This window comes from Macadamia integrifolia, chromosome 2 (genome assembly GCF_013358625.1).
Source record: "Macadamia integrifolia cultivar HAES 741 chromosome 2, SCU_Mint_v3, whole genome shotgun sequence".
NCBI lineage: Eukaryota > Viridiplantae > Streptophyta > Magnoliopsida > Proteales > Proteaceae > Macadamia > Macadamia integrifolia.
The window spans coordinates 40,426,022-40,445,678 of NC_056558.1; the positions used below are offsets into that span (position 1 = coordinate 40,426,022).

At 38.7% G+C, this 19,657-nt stretch overlaps 2 protein-coding genes across 2 annotated transcripts; both read right to left on the reverse strand.

The window, feature by feature from the left end:
• Positions 1-1,146: 1,146 nt before the first annotated feature.
• Positions 1,147-18,562, reverse strand: LOC122067704 (ATP-dependent zinc metalloprotease FTSH 4, mitochondrial-like). Its single transcript, XM_042631548.1, has 7 exons — positions 18,183-18,562; positions 13,259-13,346; positions 9,046-9,309; positions 7,201-7,446; positions 6,972-7,096; positions 2,800-3,276; positions 1,147-2,397 (listed from the first exon to the last, which is right to left on the reverse strand). The coding sequence occupies exons 1-7, from the start codon at positions 18,207-18,209 to the stop codon at positions 1,462-1,464; spliced, it is 2,163 nt and encodes a 720-aa protein (XP_042487482.1). The 5' UTR covers positions 18,210-18,562; the 3' UTR covers positions 1,147-1,461.
• On the reverse strand, positions 9,321-12,890 carry LOC122091037 (putative pentatricopeptide repeat-containing protein At1g17630; the record flags this gene model as incomplete). Its single annotated transcript, XM_042660851.1, has 1 exon — positions 9,321-12,890. A coding segment is annotated over one exon (2,334 nt), but the record flags the coding sequence as incomplete, so codon positions are not given.
• Positions 18,563-19,657: the final 1,095 nt, after the last annotated feature.

Consider the following 19,657-nt stretch of genomic DNA (forward strand, 5'->3'; position numbering starts at 1 on the left):
GTGTGTTAAGCCCACACTCATCAGGAGATCTCGACTTTAAATCTTCTGACTGTTACCTTCCTCCTTACCCCTTCCAACTCCCTCTTCTATAGTTTGACATATTTGAGATTTTAAGATGGTATCTCATATAAAGTTTCAAAAGAGAGGTGGTACAAGATAATTTTTCAAAATGAAATGAAATCATTTTGGGTGAACACATGCAAGTCTAATCTAGAAAAGGTGAAACTCCCACCCAGCTAAATGTCATATGGTAAAACACCAGTGCGGATTGAATAACAAATGGTAACAAGACCCAAATCCCAGAAAAATTTTTCAAAAAAATTTAAGGAAATTTAGTGCACCACAAGGTTAGCCATAATATTAAGGCCTCATATTTGACACTTATCAATACATTTTTCCGACAAATTTGATTGCTTTTCCATCATCTCCGCTGGACTTCCATCTATTTTTCTTTTGTTTTTTCTTCTCCAACTTCCAACAAAACATTCCATTGAGTTTTTTTTTTTCACTCTTTCATTTATTTTTCTCTGTCAATGGAAAATTTAATTCAATCTCTTCCCCACTTTCACCATATTTATACCACTATATAACTATTTCATTATAATTTATTCAATCCTTAAAATACGAGTATCATCTAGTCATTTAGAAATTTGATAAATCTAATGTATCCACTCATCATGCCCCCTCTAAAGCTGAGTAAAAAAAAAAAAAACTTAGTTCAACAAAAGCCAAGAAAAATCCCATGCATGGTTGAGATAACCAAATATGCCACAACATGGCCAATCCAAGGGTCGTCCCAATACCATTTTTCAACTCAAACTTTAGCTCAAAACATGTGGCCAAAGTGCAATCTTCTTTAAATTAATTTTAAGAAAAGTCCCTTGGAAGAAATGGTTCTCTTTTTAATCAATTTTTTTTATAGAAAGAAAAAAAAAAAATATATATATATATATATATAAATAGAAAAATCTCTATGAGGGGCGTAGACTAGCCCGCTTGCTCAGAAAACCCCCTCCCACCTCCCTCCCATTGACAGAAATATGGCATTACTACATGAACCCACCAATGCCAAGACAAGTATGGCACAGGGCAAGGGGAGTCTCACCTCATAACAAAATCAATAAAAAGAAAGTGTTTGGGGCAATCTTCATTTAATAACATTTTTATTCTAGGCTATGTTAACTTCAAGAGAAAATGAAGTCAGCACGAAAATTATAGTTTCTCAAGGTTACTCTCAACTACTACAATTGATTGGTAAACTTACCGTCAGTAATTTCTACACCTTGGGTTCACTTTAAAATTCACAGATAGCGATTACATGAAGAAAGACGGCAAGCAACTGCAATTTCTATGGGCTCTCTGCTTCCTTTCAAGATGATAAACTGTAGGATTAATTACTATATGCACATTAAATTCAATATGGTGTAACTGGGTATCCGAATCTTACCAGCACCACTTGCACTAAGATCCCACAGGAGCAACACCTTTGGCCTTTGCCGCAGCTGTTGCAGCAGCTGCAGCGGCAGCGGCTGCAGCAGCAGATGCAGCTGCAGCGGGTGTAGAAGGAGGGGTAGGTGCAGACTGTGAACTGCTTTGTGATGAAACAGCCTGCTGTTGCACTTGCTGCTCTTGTTGCTGCTGCTGGGAGTTGACCTTGGCAAGCAAAGCTTTGATCTGATTCCCTGTAAGGGTTTCCTGCTCAAGCAGAGCATTAGCCAGTGCATGCAACTCCTTATTGTGGGTTGTCAGAATGGTTTTTGCATTATTGTAGGCCCTATCCAAGAACTCTCGAACCTCCTTCTCGATGAGGAGTCTTGTCTCAGTGCTCATACTCTTTCCATTGTCATCATAGTCATGGGAAACGAGCCCCACTTCTTGGCTCATCCCATACTTGGTCACCATTGCTCTTGCCAAAGATGTTGCTTGCTTTAGATCATCAGATGCACCAGAGGTAACTTCACTATCTCCAAATATGAGCTCTTCAGCAACCCGCCCACCCATGCATACATCCAGCCGAGCAAGCATCTGCTTTCGAGAAATACTCGTCTCATCTTTGTCAGGCAATTGTGCAACCATACCAAGAGCCATCCCTCGTGGAACAATGGTTGCCTTGTGAACTGGAAGAGCCCCATCAGTATGGATGGCCACAAGGGCATGACCGCCCTCATGGAAAGCCGTCAGCTTCCGTGATTCATTTGAAATTACAGCTGATTTGCGCTCACTTCCCATCATGATTTTGTCCTTGGCATATTCTAGATCATCCATGCTCACTGCTTTAGCACCATCCATTGCAGCCTTGAGAGCAGCTATGTTTACCAAGTTTGCAAGATCTGCACCTGAAAATCCAGGTGTGCCTCTGGCAATGATCATCAGATCAACATCATCTGCCTTGAGCACCTGCAGGACAGTATTCAGATTAAGTTAATTGGAAGAAACAAGAAAATTATGGGAAAATAGAGAAATTGACAAGATCAAAGTCATTCCTTGGGTAGTACATAACGTCTACCAGCAAAAGCTAATTGGTACACTTGACATGAATGCAGGACAAGACACCTGCAACTTTGCCAGGCCAAGGGATTCTACATCTGGATTCCCCAAGGGAGTCATTCATGGAATTAGTTGAGGCAAATCAATATGGCACTTAAATGACCATTTTCATCTGAACTGGTCATTTCCCTGGCACCACCATCTGAGGTTGGGCCCCACAGCTGAAGCTCATCAGCAACATGTACCAATTTTCAATTAACAGCTCATGGTCTTCCAAGATACCTTAGATGTCCAATAGACTAGATAATTTACCTTGGACATGTGGGATTCCATGATCTGCCGCCGTCCTTCTACATCTGGATTGGGAACAACAATGTGGCGGTCAAACCGCCCAGGTCTAACCAGCGCTTTGTCCAATGATTCGGGGAAGTTGGTCGCAGCAATGACAATAATCCCTTCATTTTGTTTGAAACCATCCAGTTCGACGAGCAATTGATTTAAAGTCATCTTCATATACTGTTGGTCCTTTGGATTACGACTACCCCCTATTGCATCTATTTCATCAATGAATATGATGCAGGGAGAACGCTTCTTGGCCGCTGCAAAAAGATCCCTTACTCTCCTTGCTCCCACACCCACAAACATCTCCTCAAACTCACTGCCGCTGCATGAGAAGAAAGGCACTCCAGCTTCTCCAGCAATGGCCCTTGCTAACATAGTCTTACCTGTTCCAGGTGGACCGACAAGCAAAACACCTTTGGGGAGCTTGCCTCCTAGACGGGTGAAGCGCTGCAACAAACAAAAACCAAGATAACGATCGCTGACCACCTTACATTCTAGAGCACAGAGAAAGTGCCCTCCCCCCAGCCCAAGGGCAGGTGTCTTTGGGGTGGGGTTGGGTAAACCCACAACATTGAGTAGGGAAGCTGGTTATCACTAAAATATATTAGATAAGAAATTAACCTGCAGTATTACCATCAAGGAATAATTATGTCTGTAACACTAAATTAATCGTACTAAGAAGACAATAACTAAAGATAGAGATATGGAGGTTAATAAGTAACCGTAAACCATGATTAAGATCAAATTAAGAACAAGAGCAAGGTAAGGATATTAGAAATGAGCCAGTTTTCTTCCTTATTTATGGATTTATTGAATATCTCTTTAGTTGCTATCGAAGTGGTTAAAATCCACTATACGGTTTAAAGATATCAGATCTCTCTTAGTCCTTCAATGTTTCCTCCATTCTTGTCATGGCCAAATGGAACTCATAAAAAGAACCAATATGCAACATTCAGCACTGGTTGATCACCAGGGCAGAACCAGGAATTTTGTTTAGGGGGCCATGGATGAATAAGGAGGGAATACACCAAGTGCAAGTAATGCACGATATGGTATCCACCTCATATGGGTCCAACTTCATTACTAGATGGATCCAAGTACAGATCCCCTCCCCTGCAGGTAACCACCCACCCCATCTCACACTGTCCTTGGGATGTGGTTACCCGCAGGGGAGAGGAACCAGATCTGGTGGATCCTACTGTAAAATAAGATTGGCCCAGTGATGTAGATAAGTCACTGGGGCTTATTTTATTGCAAATAAGCCTTGGGTTGTCTTATGTATGTATTGGGCCTTTGATCCCATCGGTTTTCTTTGAAATAGACCACTTTAATAGGCCTAAAATATGGGTAGAAGGTAGGAAAACCGGATTTTATTTATTAGTTTAATTAGTTGCTATTTAATTCAATAAAGGCCCATTAGGCCATTAGTTGGTTGTAAAGTCCTATATAGACTATTAGTTAGTTAGTCCTACTCTATGTTGGAGTCATAAAATCAAGTCCTAGTCCTATTTTGAATTCCTAGTTATAGTAGGAGTATCTAGTTCTATTGGGAAACTAGCTCCTAATTGTAGTAGGAGTGTCTAGTCCTATTGGGAAACTAGCTCCTAATATTAGTATAATTGTAAACTTCCCCTCTATAAATAGAGAGGCATATGTTCCATTATTGGATAGATTTGAATAAAAGAAAGTTTGTATTTATGAAAGAAAGTTTGCAACTAAATGCTTAGAGCAGCTAAGATAGCCACTTCCTTTATTCTCTTTCATCCTTCTCAACCCCCCATCTGTTTTATTCTTCTTTTTTTTTTTTATTTGTTGCAACATTTAAGAGGTATAGTTCAGATTTTGATAAAAGTCTCCAAAAATCAGAATCGATCAGCAATCCTAGTGGGAATAGGAGGGAGATCGATCTCCTCTCTTTCTCTCTTCTGTACTCTGTTTAGCCAGGTCTTCAATCAGGGTATTCTAGGCTTCATAAGGGTCCCACGATCCTTACTTAGTCACTGTTGGAAGCATTCAGCTGTTGTTCTTGAAGGTTCTTCTCATTTTTCTCTCCTAGGTTAGAAAATCAAGAAAGCTTGTAACTTCACAACCAACCGTCAGAATCCTCTCAACTTTGGGGGTTTTTGTACCCTCCCTAGGGACTATCTACGCCCAAGAGTGCAACTCATTCGGACTCCTACAGCCCTGGCCGCACCTCTCTCTCCAGCTCTATAACAGGTCTTTCCCTCTCCTATTGGGTTAGGTTTTGGGCTGGTTTTGCTCCTATATGGGTATTGTATCCTTAAAGGTTTATTTGATGGTATTATTTTTTAGTTTCTCGCTCCTATTTGTATTGTTTGGGGTTATAAACTGCGGAGTTAGTTACTTATAATCTACTCCTGCATTACCCACCTCATGATGTGTCCAACTTTATCACTAGGAGGTATCAATGCACCAATCATCTAGATCATGCTCATTCTTGGTACTAGATAATATTTTAGATGGCAGTTATCCAATGGTGGGCTTGGTATTGTAACAAAGAAAACTAGAAATATGGACCATGAACCATCTAATTATTGTACGGTTGTACCTGATAGAAAATTTTACACTACATAAAATCATTGAACTCAAATCTTTTATCTCTGTCCATAAGTTTATAAGACCATAAAACCTTGACTAGCAAGGTCCAAGGTAAAAAAATTCCGAAACAATGGTGACAATTAGGGTCTATAGGTTTAGTCACCCCAGTTGTTAACAACATACAAACACAGGTAATAAGAATTTTTTTTTATTATAATCCATCCAAAAATCACTACCCTCACTTGAAAAAATCCCAAAATCGATGGATAGGTTAAAGTGTCAAAGACCCACCTATTGTCTAAAATTATCCCCGTTTCATTTTTTGGCCTCAAGATTCTTCCCTAGCTTATTTTTCAAATTTTGATTTGTGGTAACAAGGAGTAATGTAGTGAATTCATACAAATCCAGTACATGAATTGGTTCTGGACACAATTTGGGCCAGACGAACAAGGAAGAGAGGAGAGTGAGATATGTCGCAACATAAATCTTAGAATGTCAACATTAGGCTAATATATCAGGTCACATGTATGTTACAAAGGGACTGAGAATGGGATCAAGTACAGACATGCATTGTGGAGTCGGATCTACCAGCCCTCCAAAACTTAGAATACATGGATGTGTCCAAAAATGGGTATGGGTGGTGATTTGGATAAAATGAGTCAAATAGGGGAAATGTTATCAATCAATAAAAAGCTGAGGGTTGATCTTCTTCCTCATGGCCTTAACTAAGTTTCTGACTTTTGGGTGCATGAAGCGTCTCGGACACATACCCATCTCCAATTCTCCATAACCATGTTGTCTTATAGTGCCAACAAGGGGAACTCCAAGGGTACATGAAACGTCTGGGTAACACAGTGTCGGGGAGCTTAAGTAGAATTATCAAGTATCAACTATTAGATGGGCCAGTATACCATAAATCCATCATGTAACAACATAAGGGTGGGACCAGTAACACATAAACCAAGTGTCCTTCCCAATTGTATTGTATTACAGTGCATCAATTTACATGCATGTAACCAAATCTGAAGAAGACGAGCAAACAATATAAATGGTTGCTCCAAGTGTCAGTGTGAAAGCAATTACAGGGGCTTCCAAAACCAAAACTTAATTGTGGTTCCTTCTGCAAATATCAAGTTGTTTCTACAGATGAGTGGGTTTAATAGGATGACTTCCTAGAGGGAATAACGTTAGAAGGAAAACCCCAGCACATCAGAGTTCAGAATCCATCCCCAAGCTAGAGGAAGATTAAAAGAGTTGTTCATAAATATCTTGTTCGCTGCTCTCAATAATAAATTTGTTCCATGGGGGATTCTCATCTGAAACCCGTGAAATCCTCATTGTATTTAAGAACCAATCTCATTATTTATGGGAAAATAAATTCATTAGAAACTTGTGCAAGTTAAAGAGCTGAGTAGTAGGAAATCGTTAGGAATCAAAATTCTTCTAAAGCTTTTTTCTATATAGTTTTATTGTTCCAATTTTATTAGAACAGGTGAGTACAGAGTTTTGTCCATAAATGATTGGAAATGGGAAACAGGTAACTATGGAAAGTTTCCGGAACATCAATTCGCCAAAGCATTTACCTTAGGATCTCGAAGATAATGTACAATTTCCTCGAGCTCAGCTTTAGCCTCATCAACACCCTTCACATCATTAAATTTTGTATTAGATTCCATGCTAGGCTGCACTTCTTCATTTAGTCCAAGTCCTGTAGACAGAAAAATATCAAAAAAGGAACTTTTCAAAGATTCACCAATACATCCAAACCACATTCCAAACTAAGTAAAAAAGAATCACAAAGACCACTACTACCTTTACTGATTCCCCTATCCTCAATGAGCGCTCCAACTCCTGATATTAGGAGAAATGCTAATGCAATAGTGCGAAATGTACGCCACAACTGGTCTTTGAAATGCCCACCTTCAGATGCCACCATATGGATAGGTGCACTGGAAGTTCCAAGTATACCATCTTTTGTAGACCTTCCCACATTCCTGAAAGCTGAAAGGCCACCTATACTTTCATCCCCCCTTGGTGCACTAGAAGTTCCTGTGATTCCTGCATGCAGTTCTGGTTAAATATTTTTCATAACAAAAGTTTCAAGATAAAGATGAGCTAATCTTTCAATCTTTGCTAGTGAAAGCAAATATGAATACTGAAGACAAGAATCCAAATGGAAATCATAGATAAAAGTTGAAACCTCAAAAAAAAAAAAAAAAGAGCCAAATTCTAGTAAGCAGCAAATCAGAAATTATTCTCCAATATAGAGAAATCTAATATCAGTCTTTTCAAAATTCAGAACTCAATTTAAGAGAAAGAAACTCATTTTTTTTTCTAATAACACAGGAGAAGAGTCTCCCAGACTCAGTATAAATAATCACTCTTTGTTCAATGAACGAGGTTCACTCACAAAACTTTGCACCGAAGAGAAGGGCACTAGAATATCAAACCACCAGGAGAAGGGCATAATGAACAAAATAGATAAGACATTTTGTTCTTGCATGTCCCTCCTTGGAACTCCCATCCAAATAAACAAACCATGACAAGCTAATTTGGAAATACATAGAAGGATTTTCTTATTGACACCCCCTAAAGGTGTCAAAATAATTTGTAACCTTACATTTTTGCCTTCTTACTCTGACACACATTTTCCATTCAGTGAGGATAAAACCTGTCATTTCACATGTACACTGGAAAAGCATGCGATACAATGACAACCTTGAAAATAGCATAATAATAAATCACTTTCAAATCATTTTGAGAACTCTCGTTTATGCCCGACTAAATGAACATTTGGGAATAAGACAAGGGACAATCAAAGAGGGTTACATGTTTAAAAACACCTATAGAGGTGCCATTTAGACAATCCCCACATAGAAAAGCCAAGTCTGAAAATTTTGTGCAAGTCTCTGAGCAAATCTGTAAAAATCCCATGTCCCTATAGTTACAATCAAATGACAACCCCACTAGAGATTAGCGAAATTTTAATCTTTCCATAAAGCCCATAGAACATGAGGAATTATAATATAAGCAAATGATAAAGAGAGACCTACAAGAAAATCCAATGTAACGAAAAAGGGAAATTGCATAAGGAGAATAGACCTACTCAAACAAGATGACAAGTATATCATTGACATTCTCAGCGAATTTGTACCACAAATGTTAAGCACCAAGCAAACAGTAAACAATAAATTCTAATCAATTAAATAAGGAAAGTAATTCCAATACAGCAATGTTGTTTTAACTTTAAGATAAGATCCGTCTGTTCATATTTCAATTGAAGCACCTGAAATAAATTTTTACTCAGTATATCTTCATTTTTGCTTTGAATTATTGGAATTTCTGCACAAGCCATGAAGCGCAATGTCAACAGACGACCTTTAATGCAAAGCGTTTACCAACAACCAATGCCATATAGAGGCACAAGCACTCAAGCAGCCAGCTGGTTGTGAAACAAACAAATCTCCCCAACACCACCCCCCCTCCCCAAAACAAAAAATAAAAATAAAAAGTAAAATAAAAAAAATAAATCCAAAAGGCACACATGCCACTATTTAGAGATAAGCTACTAGAAAGGTCACAATATCAATCCATCTATGATAACCAAATAGAAAGCAAAAAACTAAAGCAAAAGAATGGAACAGTTCCTGAACCCACCTCTCTGCAATGTCTTGAGTAATTCACTTTCATCCAGTCTATCCACTTTGACTAATGCTTTAACATATTCAGCAAGTGCAGAGGGATTGGAATGTAGTGAAGGCTGACTTTCAAAAAGTCTTATAACTCCTTCTGGATCACTTCGACGATAAAGCTCTTTAAGCAGTGTAACATCATTTGCTCCATCTGCATCACGTGCTCTCCGAGCTAAACTGCCAACATAACTTGACAGACGCCTTTGTTGCACACCCAATAGACTACTCTCTGCAGACAAAAAGAAAAGCCATGACAAACAAGTACTCAAAAGAAGAAACAACACCCAAAATAAAACCAAAGCAACAGCTGCAAATATGCATGGATTGCTTTGTAGCAGAACTTGTTTAGTCCAGGTTTGAGAATCAGAGGCCACAGGTGGCCAGAAAGACAACCAAAAGGACAGGAGCGATTCACAGCTGTGATGATTTTGTGCAAGACTATCTAACAACACCACCAACATAAATACCAATTACTAGTTAAAAAGTACAAATTTCAGAGATTTCATTAAAAACCTATCTGAATGACCTCAGGATTGTTGACCCTAGAGAATGGCAAACCTTCCAAACATCTATAAATCTAAAGCACAGGGAAAGACTCAATGCTCGAGTTGAATAGAAGTTCAAGGAGAAGTCAAATATGTGTTAGGTCACAAAAAAAAACCATGATGTGTAAAATTCAAATTCTTATGAAAAATGCTGCAAGACATCAAATAAGACTATAAATAGCAAAAGGGATCCAAAAATTGACCTAGGAACCAAAAAGAAAACAATGCCCACTTGGACATTCATTCCTTTTCCCAATTTTTGAGATAATACCTATTCCCAATTACCCAGCACCATTCAGTTCCAAAGGATCGACTCTCCAACTCCTTTGACAAAAGGTGCAATCCTGACTGCTAATATTTGTAATAGGGTAAAGCAGCATAGTTCAGGCCCATTTAACATGACGAGTCAGTATGCATCTTAATTATTGTGACAATGACCAATGATTTGCCTCCAATGTCATCGGAATCTTCATGGGTGTTATAACAGACCCAATCCTTCCATTTATACTATTCTTGTATTGAATACTTTGATGTTGTATCCAGTATCCCTGAGCCACATATAGGGAAAGATTTCTGCATAGTGAAGAATTTTCACCAGTAAAGTGAGGAATGATCATATTAGGGCTGATAGGAAAGTAGCTCTAATACATGATAAGCTACAAGAAAATCGTTTGAGGTGCATGGCCATGTTCAACAGAGGTGTTTGGATGTTCCAGTACGGAGGAGTGATTTGCTTCAGATTGAATAAACTAAAAGAGCCAGGGGTAGACCTAAAATAACCCTAGGAGAAGTTGTAAAGAAAGACATGTATAGCTTAGGCCTCATATCAAGTACGACCTCAAATAGAGCTGATTGGAGGGCAAGGATCCATGTAGACGACCCCATTTAGTTGGGATAAGACTGAGTAGTTGTTGTTGCTGTAAAAAAAATTTCACCAGTAATCTTTGCAAGAACAGAACCCATCCATGAAATGATGGAAACGACGGCCATCCCTCACAATAACTTCACGTTTTGTCATCTTAGAGAAAAACTTGGTCCAGTTATGGCAATCACCACAGACTCGAAGATTCTTTATTACCCTGATGGGCATACTGGAAGTTAGTTTAGAGTGCCCAAATGCAATTGCAAGCTTCTCACTGTGCCCATACAATATCTGCTTCTTCTCCTCCTCAGCTACATCTTGCAATACAAAACTCTTGTCAGGTACGTAGCCCTCAATCTCCATTCGTAGACCCAAATCCTTAAGGATTTCATATACTTCATTCAAATCCAGATGGAAGGTATTCCCAGCCGAGAACATATAAACCTTCTTATGCACCTCAATCCAGCTTTGGCCTGTGCTTTTCTTTAAACCTTTTGACCTTGCTAACCATCTCACTTTTGCAGAATCCTCCCATCTTCCACATGCAGCATAGATATTGGAGAGCAGCATGTAACTCCCAGTAGTCTCTGATGCAAGGCTGAAAATCCGAGAGGCAATCTCTTCAGCCACCTCTGTATTTCTATACATCCTGCATGAGTTCAACAATGCCCCCCAAACGCATTCATTGGGTTCCATTGGCATCATTTTCACAATCTCAATCGCCTCTTGCAGTTGGCCACCCCGTCCAAGAAGATCAACCATACAAGCATAGTGCTCCATTTTAGGGGGAACCTCGAACTCCCTGATCATCCGATCAAAAATTTCGCGGCCCTCATTGACAAAACCTGCATGGCTACATGCCGACAAAAGAGCAACAAAAGTTATTCCATCAGGCTCCATTCTGGCTCTAACCATCTGACTGAAAGTACTTAGAGCATCCTCCCCAAAACCATGCATTCCATACCCCAAAATCATTGTGTTCCAAGATATTAAATCTCTATTTTTTATCCAATCAAATACTAGATGACCCTGTTTCAGACTCCCACACTTCGTGTACATATTAACCAGTCCGTTTCCTACCAAAATGTTTTTATCCATCAGTGCTCTAATGACATGGCAATGGATCTCCCTTCCAAGATTCAATGTTGCTACCTCTGCACACACTGATAAAATACTGGCAACTGTGACTGAATTGGGCTTCACATTAGCATGCTGCATTTGACGAAAGAATTCTAGGGATTTATCAGCCTGTCCTTTCAAAGAAAACCCACCAATCAGAGCACTCCAAGTTACCACATCAGGTCTCATCAACTGGTCTTTTGTATTCTCCAACTGTGAGAAAATCTTAGAAGCCTCGTCACAGAATCCAGCCTCAGCAAAGGAGGAAATCAATGCATTCCAAGTCACCAAGTTCTTGATTTTAATCTCTGAAAATAGCTTCTTTGCAGCCTCAGTATTTCCATGTTTACCGTAGACACATATAAGGGAGTTCTTCACAAACACATAATCTTCAAAACCACCCTTAATGACATATCCATGGATCTCCTTACCCTTACTGAATGCATCAAAATATGCACAAACAGACAAAACAACAGCAATGGCTTCTGCAGTGGCACCATTCTTTCTCATTCTCATATCACCAAATAACCCCAAAACTTCCTCATGCTTCCCACATCGAGCATGGGCCGACAATAGCGATGTCCATGTCACTAGATTAGGCTCCAATCCTTCCTCTTCCATCATTCCAATTATCTCAAGAGCACCATCACAATCAAAATTCAAAGCAAAACCTGAAACTATAGTATTCCAAGAAGTAGAACTCTTGTGGGGCATCCTATCAAACAACTTCCGTCCAAAGCACATCTTCCCAATCTTTGCATACATCCCCATCAATTCATTTGCAACATGAAGATGAAACTGGAAACCCGAAAGGACAACATGAGCATGCATGATCTTGCACAATTTTGAGTTCCCCAAGGACGCACAAGCTCTTACAACTAAAGGGAAAGTGAAACCATCTGGGAAAATTCCCAGGCTACACATCTGAACGTAAAGTCTAAGGGACTCCTCAGAGTGCCCATGAGAGAGGTTTGCTCTCAATATGGAATTCCAAAGTAATATATTAAAACTGCACTCAACAGGAATGCTACAAAAGACTGTTCTAGCATCAGCAACAAGCCCGAAGCGGCTATAAATCGATATAAGTCTTGCAGCCAGAAATGCGAATCGATACGTTCCACTGAGGATGATTTGTGCATGAATCCGTTTGGACTCTTCAACTGTTGTACACTGCTGGAGAAATCGATCAAATGAATCGAGAATGTTGTTGTCGTTGGTGGTGGTGGTGCTATAAAGAATTTCGTCTATTTGGATTACCAAGGTCCTATATACTGTTGAAGGAGATCAAACAAATTCATTTACTTCAATCTCAGTATCACTATGTGAATGCTGATACGCTGTGTATTAAGCAGTATCTTAGACCACACAGCTACATTATATGCACATGTCAGCATCTAAAGAAATTCATGGAGTGAACTATAAGTTTGAACAAGTTAAAACTCAAAGTGAGTAGAGGACATCTGAAACATAACATGAGAAATTAAAAATGAAGCCATAACCTCATAAAAGAAACACTTGCATGGAAAATAAAGCTAGGATACTACACCAAATACAAATGACACATTTTTGAAACTGAGAAAAGATAAACACCTCACAACAATAGTATCTTGAAGATATTTAAAGAAGGATAAATGCAAATGATATAAGCCTACCTCCACGGCCTGAAAAATTTTGGAGAGGGAGAAGGGGTCGAATATAAAAATCTTTAAATTGCCTCAACTCTGAATGCTGCCTTGAGACCTGTTGCAGTAAACACAATAATGGGTTAAGATGGACCAACAGAATACCACCACAACTCAAGGATATAGACTAACTAAACAAAACATAATGACCATGATGCAGAATTAGGCACTAGCAGCAGTGGAAAAATAAGAACCTGTGGTTTTAGGAATTTCAGAACTCCTAGTCTCTCTAGGAGTGCTAGGCTCACTGTGAATCCTATCCCTAGTCGACTTTGGAGTTCTATTTAAGTAGAGTTCTGTTTCTAGTTTCTCTCCTATTTTGACAATATTAAATTGTCCTAGTTCAGGCTGGATTAGAATTCCCATTTGGTTTGGTTTCTTTACTAAGTCAAATCTTAAATATGGGTATTTTGGTAGATTACCTGTATAGGGTTTCGCTATATATTCATATTGAGGGTTCTTCCTCTGTAATCAATCTAAGAGAGGTGTGAGGACGAGCAGTTGTAACCCTTTTTTCCATTAATGAAGCAAGATCTCATCTCACATAGACGTAGGCAATGTTGTCGAACCCACATAAATCTTTTTGTGCATTGTGTGGTTGTTTGTTTGTGATTTCCATTATTTTCTGCATCGTTTTAGGGTTCTGTTTCTACAATAATCATGTTAGGAGTCATATTTTGAGAATTTATATGTATACATGTAGCCAGCCATTAAGGTACATGAATTTATATGAATATTGAAGTTCTTTTATCTATGGACCCACCCTAATAATAAAAGAACTCCAATAAGACGGTTGACGGCAATTCTGTAATTTCTGTAGCAGTACACACCTTATATGTAAAGTAACGAGTGAAGGGATCTAATAGGGAGGGCTCTTTTCGTAACCAATAAAAGGATAGAATAGTAATAAAAGAGACTAAAGAATTAGGGGGGCTTAATCATAAATAACCAAAACTTAGATATTTAATAGCAAACAAAAAAGAATTCTTCTTCTTTGTTACGATACAATTCAAGGCGGTAACACCAAACCCTCGATGGAGAGTAACTCTAAACTGGCAGAAGTTCTTTAGGCAGCCATGGTTGCAGGTCCCACTCTAGTAACAGAAGAAGATTTTGTAATGGCAGCCGAGGATTTGAGTCTCCCAAGAAAGGGTGACTTATGCCCAAAATCTCGAGCCAAACCGGTAAAGAATGACAAGTCAGCAGTTCATTTAATCTTATCATTAACAGCAAAACAGGGGAAACAATAGCAGAATGCAAGATAGAAGAAGAGAGAATCAGAAAGCGAATAGGGAGAAGAAGAAAAAGGGGGATAACTAAGGGAAGATCAGGAGGAGGAAGAAGAGATCAAACAGCCTGGTCGCATGCAACTCCACAAACGGGAGGTAAACCCAACTCAATTTATTCCATTACTCAGTGTCTAAATTGTTTGATTACAAGTACGTAAATAAGAAAATGAAAAGACTCTAACAAGGAAACAACTCTATTAAGGCCATCTTTGGTATCATGTTCATTTTTGTTTATGGTCTATTTAGAAGAAAAAAAATCATTAATGAAAGCCATTTTCGATCAAAAAAATGAAAATTGTTTGGTAAAAATTAGACATAATATAGTTTGGAATGCGAATTTTACACACTAATGTCTTATTGATCACTGGCCCACTACTGCTACTACAACTACTCTCCATTTCTCTCTATTGCTATTCTGGTCTTCACCAATGCATTTCTAGAATCCCTCGTGTCTTGCTGAAATTCTCTGAAGTCTCAGACAAAATACCGCAAAGAATCCAACTTGAACAAAATCCAAATCATAATCTCCAAAAGTGGATTTCTCACTGGAGCCAATTCAAAACTTGAAAACAAAGCTCAATCACATCTGCTTTGAAATAGTATATTAAAATTTTCTTCCTTTTCATTCAAACTCAAAGGAAATCAGTTATTCTTATCTTAATAACCAAATGTAGACATATATAACTCTGAAATTGTTCTTTGCATGTTCTCAGGAATTTTCAAATGTCAATTTGATGTCTTAATTTCTTAAAAGGTAAGAAACAAAAAACAAAAATCTTTCCTGTTTTAGTAGGATTTCTTATCCGAAATTCCAGTTCAGATTCTTGCAACAGAAGAAAAAATTCTAACTTCTGAGTGAAATCTCAGCACAAAATATGCACTATGTATCGCTCCAAGAGATATGCAATCAAAAGCTTTCATGGTATTGATGCTTCTATGGCCATGACTTCTGGTCATTTAGTTCTCTTACAGAAAAGGGTGTTGTGGTCAAGTTATTTAAAAAAAAAAGGGGCGTACCCGGAGCACAAGGCTCCTGCATGTGTGCAACTCAGAGAGGGGAGGAGAGAACTACTTAGCGTTACCCAAAAAAATGTCGAGAGGCTGTTTCAAAAAATCCTGCTATGGAATAATGGACCTCCTTTGCGTGTTGGGGAGACTGTGGGCTGGAGGGTTGAGCGGGGGTTGGGGGAGGGAGGGGGTTAAGCGGGGGTGAGCACATGGCGGGGTCACGGGGTTGATATGGGCGCGAGAGGGGGTGGGTGGGGTTGAAGAAGAGGGAGTGGGGGCTTGCCTTCCTAATAAAAAAGGCAAATGGACTATTTTACTCCTTGATTTTGGGACTTATGAGCACTTGCTCATTAAAGTGTCCGCATAAATGGCCAAAAAAGGGTTTTTGGCCATAACACATAAATGGGTTAGTTTTTTGCTATTCATATTTATTTTAAACAAAAAATAGGGTCCATAGATGATACTAAACACTTGCAAAAATGTTTTTGTGTCAAAAAATAAAAATAAAAACGATACCAAAGAGAGCCTAAGATTCCTTGCCAAAACAACTCCAAAACTTGTTGAACTCTTCCTATGTATCCTAACCAAAATAAAAGATTACATAATATTTTTCCAAATAAAATAAAGCTTCCTAAATAGAGGGTGGACCTCGGGCGCAACGGTAAGGTTGCTCCATTACGACCTAGTAATGCGGGTTCGATTGGGAAACAGCATCTCAGTGAAACAGGGGTTAATGCTGAGTACATTATGACCCTTTATGACCCTCCCCATACCCCAAAGTGGTGGGAGCCTCATGCACTGGATATGCCCTTTTTAGTTTTTTAAATAAAGCTACCTAAATATTCTACTGAACCAAACAACCACAGTTGGAACCGGTTCATCTCGATACGGGCCTTCAAACAGGTTAGTAGGAATCGTAAAAGTCCAAGGCAGCACTACTGCATCAATTTTATTCTTCTTCTATTCTTCTTCCTCCTTATACATACATCGGTTCAGGTTAGTTTTTACAACTTTTATTCACTGCACCTACTTTATATCGTTGACCTGATTCTGAATCAAGTTCCTGCTCAGCACTTCTTTCCTTGAATCAGAATTGAGACTCAGCTACTGTTTGAACCTTAAAAATCAAGTCTTTAATCTGGGTTTCAGGGTTTTCTACTCTTAATAGGAATTTCCTTGATTTTGAATTTTAGACCTTAGATTTCAGATGTCACCCATGGTTTCAAATTTTGATGTTTTTGCTGATTTCTTCGTAGTCCTACTTGAAGTTGGATTCTTAATTCTACTTGTTTTGAAGATCCAATTCCGTTTACTGTTTCAGATTAATAGTCTCTTTTAAATTCAGATATTTGATCATTAATTTGATCTTTTGTTGGCTACCAAATTGGACCTTTAAGTTTCTAATTTCACTGGTGTGCTAAGACCTAGAATTCATCCATAACACCAGATATGACAGTCAAATTTCAGTCAGATTTTAAGGAGTTATTCTTGACCATTAAAGTAACCATCAACTAGAATTTCATTCCCATCTGAGTTGTGAATTGTTAGATATTGAAATTCTCTTCAATCTGGTACTTCCCTTTTCACTGCGCTTTTTTTTGGCTTGCTTTGGATTTCTGTAATCACTTTCAGATTCTAGAAACCCATCAGACCCAAAAGGAAAAAGGTTGGACTACTTCAATTAAGAAAGCAAGTTAATAGCATGATAACATCAGGTGAGACAATCAAAGTATTCCTGGTATTAAAAATTAAGATGTGCATTAAGCCATTAAGAATCAAATTTTCAAACATAATGTGAGATTACATTCCCAAATGGTTTCTAAGCCCTCATTTCCATTTCTTTTAAATACTTCACTTTCCAAGATTCAGCAATGTTGATCATTCCCACCCATGCCTGCCACAACCAACATTTCTGTTTTCCATAAAGCTAACATACTTTTCATAGCAGGTTTACATTCCCTTGTTACAAAGCTTGAACATGCTAACGGACAAATTCTCTGCAATCAACACTACTACGTTTGTTGAAGAGAAGATCCTTCCCAGAAGGCTTCAACCGCCCCCCTCCCTTTTCCCAGGGATCCATTTTCCTATGCACTAATCAGAACAACATAAAAGAGGCCGTTATCTATAAAATCAGTAGGTGGAATCAATAGTTATTTGAAAATTCCTTCTCTTTTTTTTTTTCTTTTTTGGGAGTGGGGGGGTTTTTGGGGTGGGGGGGGGGGGGTTGGGGGAGGGAAAGGGGCTCAGCCCTAAAGCCTTAATCATGGTGGTTTTCAACCAGGTTCATTACGTTTCTGACCCACTTATGCTCCACAGCTCTTGGTCAGGAACAAACAATGAACAAGGGTGTGAGTCATAATAAACCCCACCAATTATCAAATACCAATTTTTCCTCTGCCCAAACCCACAAACAATCAAATACCAATTTGATTGCAAGTCTCTTCAAACAAACATGAGATCGATTTTCTTAAACATTGCAAAAGATACAAAATTGGATGGATCAAGAAAAAAAAAAGAGTTTTCAGATTGACAGAAGAAGCATCTATGAAAGAAACCAAAAACATAACAATTAAAACACTCAAATAATAACTAACCTGCGTGAGGAGTCGCCTCCAAGCCATCGCCCCTCAAAGATATGTACCTCCGATCGTCCCCCCTTTTGCTATTATATGGTTGCAGCAAGGAAAAGAAAAATGAAGAAATCGAAGAAGAAGAAACACCGACAACTGATGATCCTACCTCACGAACACCTTCCAGTTAGGGTTTTAAATAAAAAAATATCATGAATTCATAACATCGAATCCACCTTCTTCATGTTTCTTACGATATTTCTCCTGCTCTTACCAAACCTATTATCTTATTGTTATTGACCTCCCCAGATTCCCCTCTCCAAGGCTCGTGTATTGATCGATATCAGAAGATAGATATTGAACTGGTTCGAAGCTATGGCGGTGAGTTTACTATTGCGCACCGCAGGTTTTTAGGGCCATTCACTTCGCCGCGTGGTAAGAATCGTGGACATACGTTTCAAAAATCGAACCGGGCAACAAACCGAATAAGATACCGGTCGGATTACTTCCGGTTTAACCGTCCATGGAAAAAAAACAAAAAAAGAAGATAAAATAAAGAACAAATGCTTTATCCTTATGCAACAACTTGTTTGGCTAAATGATTGGAATTTGTTTATGATAAACCCAAGGATTTTAAACTTGGAAGTGGGTGTCCAATTGGTCCCTACCAAAATGGGTCCCAATAACCCTCGAATTGGCACTTTAGAACTTAACACCCAGCTATTTAGTCCCAAATAACCCTAGAATTGATTGCTCCAGTAGGGTAGGAATTGAGATTGGTCATGGATTCAACCAATTCGATTCTAAATGTACGATTCTAAATGCTTTCAAATTATAGTTCATTTTCTTTAACGAAGGTTTAGAGTTGAAATCTTAAGATGTCGAGTGTTGATGACCTATAAAATATTGAGACTAAGAAGATGAGATAGATGACAGATGGATAATATAAATAATGAGTCTACATGTTTGAGAGAATAGAAGGAAGACTAAGGCTGCATTTCGTATGATTTCTTAAAATGCATTATCGACTTCAAAAACATGCCAAACACAGCCTACATACGCTTAAACATTAAATCTATCATGCAACATTTAAGCAAAGCTTCTTGCAATCTGAGATATAAAAACAAGTGCCAACCACCAAGGCTTCATCAACTTATGGTCATTAGGCAAATGAAGATACACAAGCCCAACAGATAGGGGTGTCAATGGGCCGGGTTGGGCTGGGTTTTTAAAACTCAGCCCAAACCTAAGGTTTTTAACTCAACCCAAGTCTAGCCCAGCCCTAGGTCAGGCTGGGATATCTTAGCCCAGGTCCAATGCAATCGGGTTTAGCCCAACCAAACATAGCCCTGATGAACCTTGATTAGGCTGGGTTTAACCCAATCCAGTCCAACCCAATACTATCGGTTACTTGGTTGCTTGATCTTGATGCATTGCAAAGGCCAAAGACCAAAGTTTTTATACATGTGTAGATTGTGGAAAATGAAAGACCTTTTTCT